This window comes from Cygnus atratus, chromosome Z (genome assembly GCF_013377495.2).
Source record: "Cygnus atratus isolate AKBS03 ecotype Queensland, Australia chromosome Z, CAtr_DNAZoo_HiC_assembly, whole genome shotgun sequence".
Taxonomy (NCBI): Eukaryota; Metazoa; Chordata; class Aves; order Anseriformes; family Anatidae; genus Cygnus; species Cygnus atratus.
This window is the reverse complement of record NC_066396.1, coordinates 14,526,733-14,536,800: the sequence shown is the minus strand read 5'-3', so window position 1 is coordinate 14,536,800 and position 10,068 is coordinate 14,526,733. Positions and strand designations below refer to the sequence as shown.

The 10,068-nt window shown below is 42.2% G+C and overlaps 1 protein-coding gene and 1 non-coding gene across 2 annotated transcripts; both read left to right on the top strand.

The window, feature by feature from the left end:
* Window positions 1–2,825, top strand: RPL37 (ribosomal protein L37). The gene is made up of 4 exons (XM_035566148.2): window positions 1–139; window positions 840–975; window positions 1,292–1,376; window positions 2,640–2,825. Exons 1-4 carry the CDS (start codon window positions 137–139, stop codon window positions 2,707–2,709), a joined length of 294 nt encoding a protein of 97 aa, XP_035422041.1. The 5' UTR covers window positions 1–136; the 3' UTR covers window positions 2,710–2,825.
* LOC118257803 (small nucleolar RNA SNORD72) lies at window positions 2,461–2,541 on the top strand. Its single transcript, XR_004781707.1, has one exon. It is a non-coding gene; the product is annotated as a small nucleolar RNA SNORD72 (small nucleolar RNA).
* Window positions 2,826–10,068: the final 7,243 nt, after the last annotated feature.

Here is a 10,068-nt window from a genome sequence, read left to right as displayed (position 1 = left end):
GGCGGCACGTAGGCCCTGAGGGGCCGGGCCGGGGCGGGCCGGGCTTGCCTGTGCGGCCGCTCCCCCGGAAGCCGTTTCGGGGCTATAGCGGAAGGGAGGCGGGGCTCGGCCTCTTTGGTGCTGGCGGCGGGGGAAGATGGTGAGCGCCGGGGCGCGGGCGCGGGGCATCGGCCGCCATCCGCCGCCACGCCGCGCCCGGCGGCACCGCGGGCCTCGGCGAGGGCTCGGGGAAGCCCCAGCGCCATGCTGCGAGCCCGACCGGCGGCGGGGCGGCCGATGGAGGGCCGCGGCCTCGGGGCCTGGCCTCGGGGCCTGGCGTGGCGGCGGGGGGCTGGGGTGGTGCTGCCGGCGGGGCTCTTCATGGGGCCTCTCGGCTGGGCTGTGCGGGGAGCCTAAAGAGACGGGGTTTGGTTGACCTGGCCGCCCGCGGGGAGCGTGTGGCAGGCATGCGGGAGAAAAGCGCCTTTTCATAGGAAAAGCAAGTTTAATATTCGTTGGTGAGGAGATTGGGGGAGACGAGAAGGGCCTTGGGGATAAACGCTGGGTGGTTTCATGTGGGTCAGTGCACAGCAGGGAGTGGGGCCGGAGTGGTAGAGGGAAGTATAAGGAACCCATTTCTGAAAGTGGAGGAGGCCTACAGGTAAAACTGGGGTGGTGGTTTAGAGTTCAGCGTGGCTCTGATAAACTTACTGTGCCAGAGTTCCACCCAGCAACTAATTCCCCAGAGGAGTTAGGGAACTTCTGCCAGTATTTTAGACAAAGTTATTCTTTGATGTATGTATCTATCTTTCAAGTGGTAGTGATATTTACAGTGTGCAATGTCTTGAAATCCTTTTCAGACGAAGGGTACGTCATCATTTGGTAAGCGAAGAAATAAGACACACACCTTGTGTCGTCGATGTGGGTCCAAGGCATACCACCTGCAGAAGTCTACCTGTGGGAAATGTGGATATCCCGCAAAGCGTAAGAGAAAGTGTAAGTATGGAGCTTTTAACTGACTTGAGCTTAAATACTTGCATTAATCTTTTTCAATAGTTAGACTTTTTTTTTTTCAAACCAGGGAAGAATAGTCTGTCATCCTGGAGCATTTGAAGCTTTTCTGAAATTGGAAATTAATACTGATTTAACTAATTTAGCTGATACTTAAGATACCTTGCAGTATTACTACATAAAAATTGACTTGGTTTAAAAGTTTTTTTTCTTTTGTTGGTGAATATTTGTGCCATTCAAATGTACTGTGCAGCAAATTATTTTGTGGACATCGGGAGTAACAGTAACTTGCATGTTCTAGATAACTGGAGCGCAAAGGCTAAGAGACGCAACACCACTGGTACTGGTCGCATGAGGCACCTGAAAAAGGTCTATCGTCGATTCAGGTATGATGTTTCATTGCAAACTAGTGTAACTTGAAATCTTAACGTGGATTTGACTTTATTCTGAAATCCATCTTGATTCGGAGTTAACATGTTTGGTTAGCACATTTAATGTGGTAGGGTCTTTTTAAAATATATCATGAAATAAACAATGCCTTATATAATAGGTAGCATATTCCTTTGAGGTTATAAAGCTTACCATTACCAATGGTAATGGTAACCCATGGTAACCAATACATGGGCTGTGTAAGAAGCTCTGATGTTTCTTTTAAATGCAGGTAGTGCAGAACAGAGAGGGTATTGTAATAAAATGGCCAAATTTGAAAAGATACTGCCTGTATTTGTGAGTCAGTTAAGTGCTGGTTGCAGTCAAGTGTGGGTTTTTATAAGAGAATTCTTGAAATGTGTTCTAATCCCTTCACTTAAATCCACAAAAAAAGTTGAGAATTGAAATAGTTCTGTAGTCCCTCTGTTACCTAGGACTCAGGTAGCAGTAAGTAGTTATAATACCAGATTATGTTGGAGGTTTCAAGAGCTTACTATAAAGCTGGGAGTTGTACTTACGAAGTAATGTAGGGGAAGGTACTGTGCTGTTAAATTAAGAATTCTTCTTATATTAAATCCATGTTCTAAAACAGAACTGTGTAACTTCTGGTCTAGTAAGTCCTGGAACTAGGTGTAGTAGAGGGATCGTTTTCATAGGTGTTTTTTTTAATTAGCACAGTCTATCCCAGCAGTAGCTAGAAAATAGCTCTTTTATAACTGTAACCTCTGTTCCACCAAGTGTGGCTGAAATAGAAGTGTCACGTCCAACAGCAAGCTTGGGGCTGACTTTTGTCATGCCTGTGCTAATTTTTGGTTGGAAGCACGGAGAACTTCCGTAAGAAATGGACTTGCTTTTTAAGTTCTAACAAACTGAAATGTATTGTTGAGTTGCTTAGTAGAACATAAAATATGGGATGCCTTCAGCTGATGTGCTGGATCTGATTCAGTCTCACTGTTTACACTCAGTTACTGAAATCTTCCTATTTGAAGAAGTCAAATTCACTTTAACAGAAGAAAGAAAACCATGCCACTAATTCCAAACAGCTTGTCAATGATGCTTCTTACTAAAAATGTCTGAACATATGAACTTCATAGTGATTTCAGTGCATTACTGAGATAAGCTGACAAAAAGATGGTAAACTTGATCTGTAATATTGTTAGAATAAATGACCTGGAGTGAAAATGCACCTTTCAAAAAGTGATAACTATTTCTAATTTCAGGAATGGATTCCGTGAGGGAACCACACCGAAGCCCAAGAGAGCAGCTGTTGCAGCCTCCAGTTCATCATAAAGATTCATCTATTTGCTAAAATAAATGGTCTTATCCAGAAAATCTGTTACCTTTTATGCATGCTTTGCTTTATTGAAACATGGGATTCCTGAAAATACATATGCTTACGCACAAAATTTTTTAAGAGGTTTTATGTGTTACTTGAGAAATCACTTGCAAGAGAAATGGAATGCTGGCACTGTGGACTTGCCTTTGGGTTTCACTGTGTCCATAAAGAACCCTGAACACCTGAGCATCTCTGATGAGTCTCTTAGCATGGAGAATTTATTTCAAAAACAGTAACTTGTATAACAGCTCTTCAGTGCTGTTCTAAGATGCAATAGGTTAAGAGGGATGCTCAATCATAGACATTGTGCACTGTTCTGTGGCTCTGAAAGGCCGCAGAGAATACTGCTTATTCAGTGGGTTGTTGCTCCAGGGAGGGGGAGAAACTCCCAGATCTGGAGGGACTTGCTGCCAGATGAGAAGGGATGGGAGATAGGGAGTTAAAGCAGAAGTTACCCAAATGGTCTCAGAAGATCAGTGTGGAAAGTTGGGGCACAGACAAATTATGCTGGGTGTAAACAAGCAATAGTAAGGTACGGAAGTGAGTGGGTTATGTTTCAATTACGGACTGATACCTAATAAATTTGCACCCTGTGTGGTGTTGCTGGGTCACTCAGCTAGCCTCAAGCTCACAGCCTTTAAAAAGTTCCTCATAATACAGAGGATGGTAGTCACTGGGAGGGTTTAGAGGATTTTCAGATGTCTTGAAGACAAAATACGGAGTGGGGGGGGGGGGGGAACCTGATGTTTCCTTGAAGCATTGGCCTGTTTTTAATTTCTTTGGTTTCACCATAGATTTTACAGAATCACAGAATGGTTTGGGTTGGAAGGGACCTTAAAGGTTACCCAGTTCCAACCCCCTGCCATGGGCAGGGACACCTCCCACCAGACCAGGTTGTCCAGAGCCCCATCCAGCCTGGTCTTGAGCACTTCCAGGGGTGGGGCATCCACAGCTTCTCTGGGCAGTCTGTCCCAGAAATTTCCAGAGATTGCACACAGCTTTGTCAGTATTTAAGGATTAGCGGTTAACAAACGTGTCAACTAGTGCAAATCTTTAAAGAAATTTTCAGCTAGGTTTGAGATCGGGATGTATATACCTGGAGTGTCTTTAAAAGACGTACAGTTTGTGAACTTAAATAATTTAATGTATCTACTTAGGCTGTTTCTAAGCAAGAGAAAATTCGCTCTGTTTTTGCCTTAGCCTGTAACAAGCACACTGCACTCTGTTTTCAACTGGTCATCTGAGGGATTCACAGTGTAAGTGTTGAGGTCTTAAAATAGATACATTTTGCACATATACATCTATGTATTCACAAGTTTCAGGAATACCTCTGAAATGCGCTTGTTGATGAGGTACTGGAGAATGCTTAAATAGACAAAGTAATCATACATGCTTTTTTACTAGAGCATCTCCTCAAAGCATCTTAAAACGGGAGGTCAGCAAGGCAACAGGCTAGTTGAACAATACTACAGCAGGCATTCTGAGTGGAAATTAAAGCCTTTGTGTTGCAAAGTGTTAAGTGTTCATTCTGTAACGTGAGATTTGTTTCAGGAACCTGTTACACTGACACAACACGATACAACACTGCAAAGGCAAGTGCTCAGCAATTTGATGCTGCTACATGTTAGTTGCTTAGCATTAATTATATTGCACTGTATTGTGCTCCTGAAAAAAAAAAAAAAAACAAAAAAAAACAAGCATTTGTAATAATATACAATGTAAGGTAACAGTGACTGAAACTTGAAATGACTTGCGGTAACTTTTAAACCTACAAACTTTTTCCAGAGAGACTTTTACCTGCAATAAGAACAAATTCGATGTTGAAGCAGGTTGACAGCATTTTCAACTGTTCTTAAAATGCTTTTGGGTTATATTAAACCAAAGAGCTTGGGTAATCACTAATACATAAGTCATAGCTGGACTACAAGTCAGCTTTGCTGGATGTAGATTCTGAAGCACTTTGTTTGCAGTGTTTTCTTAAATGCTGAAAACTTAAACTTTGTTTTCGTTTTTTAGCATATAGATAATCTTTTGTTGAGATCTCGTTAAAATAATCTTAACTCGAGGGTTATCCATTAGAATTGAACCCCTGTGTAGTACTCGCTGTAGTTTACATCAGCCCCTTTCTGTACAGAACTATTACCATACAGTCCATAATTACTGATTTTTGCACCCTTCAGACTGATACACAAGACACAGTTAATCTAAGAGACCATTACACCGTATTACCTAAATTGTATCTGAAATTACTAAATGTCATATTTGGTGTTGCAAGTCTCACTTTTCAGACAACACTGTATCAGATGATTTAAATTAAGGTTTCTCAAAGACACAGAGGTGTTTGAGCAACTGTGGTGGCAGAAGATTAATCAGTTTTTGGCATGTCTAGCTCCAGAAGTGTAATAGCATGCTAGAGTTTAAAAAGCAAAAGGGAGCCTTGTGAGCCTGACTTGAGGGTCAGAATGTTTTTTCAGTCCCCAACTTGTAAACAGGAATTCTTAGTGCCATGGAGCAGTATTTCACCTGTGTTGTTTCATACTGTAAGTTGAAGGGATGGTGAGATCTGACACAGCTACTGAATGTATAGTGAACCGTACATACTAGACAACTAACCAGGGACCCTCTTCAAACCCAGAGTTCTAGTTTTATAGTAGGGTGATTTTGTTTTTCTTACATATGGTCTTTTGAGGGTAAGAAGGAACAAATGCATAGACCAATACTAATGTTTATTAGTTGCAGTTGATAAAATTAATGCGATCCCTTAAAGGCAATTTAGACATTTACTACTGTTGTAATTCCTGCAAGTACACACAAACAGTAGTACCTATTTCAGATTGCACATGTGCACCGGCAAACCCAATCTCACCTGTATCAACATGAGGTTGTTGCCTCCACAACAGGAACAGCTGAAGATGTTTCTATGATCCGGTGTACTGACATACAGTCAGTTTGCTTTAGGTAGGAGTTGTGACCAACTCCTCTGCTGCTGTATTGATAGGTAGTATGGACACCAGTCCAGCTACTTTTTTTTCACAATGACACAAAACAAAATTCACTAGATTTTAGTAGCATCCTGGAAAAGGGAGGGATAAAAGTAGAGGAAACTTGTGGAGAAGTGTTAATCACTTTTTCCTTATGAGTTTACATGAAAATGGTTTGCACTTTGATTCATGACCATGATGTAAAGATCTCTCCTAAATTACTTTTCCACACACTGCCTAAATACTACACTAGATTCTTAAGCTTCTCTCACCCTAACTGAGAACCTTTGAGGTCTTGACCTTACAATACAAATGTGAGAGGGTTTTTAGCTCAAAACACCAAATAGCTTAAGTGATGTTATTTCTCTTACTCAGAATATGTATAAACTCCACTGCCATATCATGGGGCAGTTGGCATAGTCTGTGTCCATAAAAACATAAAGGTAAGCTCCAATTTCTGGGTTTTTGTTGTTGTTGTTTCATGAACTAAATAGGTTAATGAACAGTTAATGAATAAGTCAACTAACATGTTGCAGCAGTCCTCAATTCAGGTTGTGCACAAGTTGGCCAAACTCTGCAATTTCTTCCTGGAAACAGTCATATTTCTTGACTGATAAGGAGATCAATGTTCTAGTGCTTTCCATGGAGCATTACTTTCCCAGTGTTTTTATCCCTAGGGAGCCAGCAAACTGTGGACTATGCCTCCTAACAAGGTATTTTATATGTAGGACAGAGATCCTACATTTATGTACAGAGAAAGATGCTGGAAGACAGACTGAATTTTCTAATTGCAACAAATCTGGGTCTAATAACGCATTTCATCCTGCTTTTTTCTCATGGTAAGCTTACCTAGTGATTCTCTGCCGTTGTATATGCAAAATAACTTTCCATTAGAATTCAAGATATAATTAGTCACTGGAATTCTGTCATCCAATAAGGAACAATTACAGGAATTATTTTCAACTATTTTATCAAATACATGCACTCTTACTATGTACTCCCCATATGCCCTGGAAATACTGGTAGACACTTTCAGGCTTTTTGCTTCAGTAGTTGCAGGTGGTCGCAGCTATCCCTTGGTTCAAGCATGTCCTACTGAGCAGCATTAAACTCTTGCAGCCATTTTTTCCTTGTTTTTGTATTTCTGTGGCTTCCATCAACAGTTCTTGCTTCTCTTGTGTGGTTTCTTCAAGGACAACACTGCAGGTTTCTCAAATGTGAATCTATTAATCAGCTTTCTGTGAAAAACATTTTCAACAAACAATGTCTAACCCTGATGCTTATTATTCTGCTGTGGGATATGGGAGGTTGTAGTGGGTTTACGTGGCAAGGTTTTGGTAGCAGGAGGCCATAAGGACAGCTTCTGTGAGAAGAATCTAGAAGCTGCCCCATGTTAGGTAAGTTCCCCGCTGCTGACCAGAGCTGAGCCAACAAGCGATGTTGTTTGCTCCTCTGTGACAACATATTTAAAGAAAGGGAAAAACAAAACAAAACAAAACAAAACAAACAAACAAACAAAAACAAAGAACAACAAACAAACAAACAAACAAAAACACAATGCTGCTACACAGCAGCTGGGAGAGAGAGAGGAGTGAGAAACTGCCTTGTAGGCACCTAAGTCAGTGAAGAAGGAGGGAGAGAGGTGCTCCATTTACCGGAGCAGAAGTCCCCTGTGGCCTGTGGTGAGGACCATGGTAAAGCAGGCTGTCTCCCTGCAGCCCATGGAGTACCATGGTGGTGTAGGGTTCCACGCTGCAGCCCGTGGAGGAGACCACAGTGGAACAGGTGGACCTGCTCTGATGGAGGCTGCGGCCTGTAGAGGACCCCTGCTGGAGCAGATTCTGGGGCAGACCTGCAGCCCGTGGAGAGGAGCCCACACAAGAGCAGGGGGACTGGGGAGAGCTGCTGCCCGTGGGGGATCCAGGCTGGAGCAGTTTGCTCCTGATGGATGGACCCTGTGGTACGGACCCATATCTGGAGCAGTTCTTGAAGAGCTGCTGCCTGTGGGCAGCCCACGCAGGATCAGTTCAGAAGGATGGCATCCCGTGGGAGGGACCCCACAGCACAGGGGACGAGAGTGACCGAGAAGGAGTGGCGGAGACGAAGTGCCATAGACTGACCACAACCCCCATTTCCCTGTTCCCCTGCACCACTCAGGAGGAGGAGGTAGAAGAAGGTGGTTGGGGGGGGAAGGTGTTTTTGGTTTCTTTCCTTTATTTCTCACTTCTCTAGCATGTTAGTAATAGGCAATAAATCTTACAATCTCCATACTCTGAGTCTGTTTTGCCTGTCACGATAATTGTTGAGCGATCTCCCTGTCCTTATCTCAAACCTTGAGTCCTTTGCATCATATTTTCTCCCCCTTTCCTTTTGAGGGGGGGGAGTGAGAGAGCATCCATGGTGGAACTTGGCTGCCCACCCGAGTAAAACCACCACAGAGGTAATGGTAGTGGATAAAATATGTCACAGAGTAGAAAGTTAAGTTTACGTAAATCAACATAAAATACTTTTTAATGTTAGCACTTTTAAAGCTAAGGCCTCATTTTATTACAGAATTGAAATTCAAGTAAATTAAAAGCTTTAATTACTGCTTGCTAATAGCTCTGAATTTGTTCTGCTCTTCCTTAAGAACAGAGGATGCCCAGATGGGAACAAAGCCTAATGCTCGCTCATTTCCCTCCAGTGCTGTACATATGCTGAGGATCTGTTAGGGATGGATGGGAACTGCTGCAGAAGACAGGAAGTTCTGCTACAGAGACCAAAACTGCACAAAGAGAAATTGCCAAATTTCTGTACTCTATTCTTTCCCAGTTACATGAACTAAAAAAATTGTACAACCATATGGTTCTCAGTCCTCCTAGTGCTGAACATGAGCTGTGATACAAATTAGAATTTCTGTGGAAATACTTCTCTTTAGATGATGTTCAGAAAGGGCAAAACTAACATTCCTGAATCAGAAGTCAGAAAGTGAACAATCTGGCATCTTTACACATTAACACAGGCTTACAAAAGAACATTAATATCTGCTTTTCCTGCATTACATACTGTCTTTTTATATTAATTTATTATGTTTAAATAAAAGCTTTTTACTGGTCAATTAGTGCTGGCTGAAAGCATCTCATATTTTCTGCTCAGATGATCTTCATGAAAATGCTTGAAATTAAAATTCTAAAATACTCAAATCACAATCATTACTTTTATTTTCCTTGTTTTTACTATTTTACCATGTAAAATGTTATTTTATTTCATGTCACGGAAAATTTAACAGGACAAATATTAAGAGTAGTACCTACTTTGCTTACCAACTTATATTTTGGCACTGGCTGAACAAATTACTATTTTTTTTTCAAATAATAATAATAATAAAGTTTTTAAAACTAATTTGTATGATTTTTTTTTTTTCCTTTCACAGTAATAAACAGATGGGTTTTAATTTTTTACCCCCTTACGGCAGAGGGATGATTTTAAATATATATTTAAAGTTAACAATATAAAAATATTAGTAACATAGATATATGATATATATAATTAATAAATATCAGTCATGTAAATAATATAAATAATATAAAAATATCTTCCAAGGACCAGAGTTTGTTTTCCAACCTTCTGTTAAATTCATGACTGCTGCAACATAAGTAATACTGAATACTCTCTGAACCAAGTTTAAGGTCATTAGCAGATTTTTTAACTTCCTGTTGTCTGCACTCTGAAAAATGTTTATGTGGTCCGTATTATAATACATTAATCTACTTGCAGACACATTTATGGGCTGTGCATAGGGTAGGCAAGGGAAAGCATTTCATTTGGCATCATTCACTCAGTTTGGAGAGCAGGGGAATGGAGAAAGGATGGGAGTTGGCAGCAACCTTCCTTTCGAGTCGATGATCTCCCCAGACAAAAGTATCTACCGAATTGTCACTGTTTTCCCCCCAGTTTCAACCGTTTCTTTGAAGGCAGGGTGGGACAGTGCTTTGGGACAACCCGGCTGCAGGCGGCAACAAGGAAGCGCGGTCTGTGGCGCGTCTCCCTGAGGAGAGGGGACAGGTTTAAACCAAGGCTTTGTTAAAACAAAACAAAACAAAACAAAACAAGAAAAACGACTCGGCGGGCCTGTTTCTGTGAGGGGCTGTGTTTTCCGTGTTTCTGTGAGGGGCTGTGTTTCCGCCTAATCAAGATGTCGCCTCACTGTGGCGCCGGGAGGGACGACCCCCTCTCAGCCCCGAACAAACCGCCCCCCGCCCCCGCAGGGCCGCTGGGCTGGCCCGCCCCCCCCTGCCGAGCCGCAATGGTTCGTTCCGCGCAGGGCGGCGAGGCGGTAAATGCGGCGTTCAT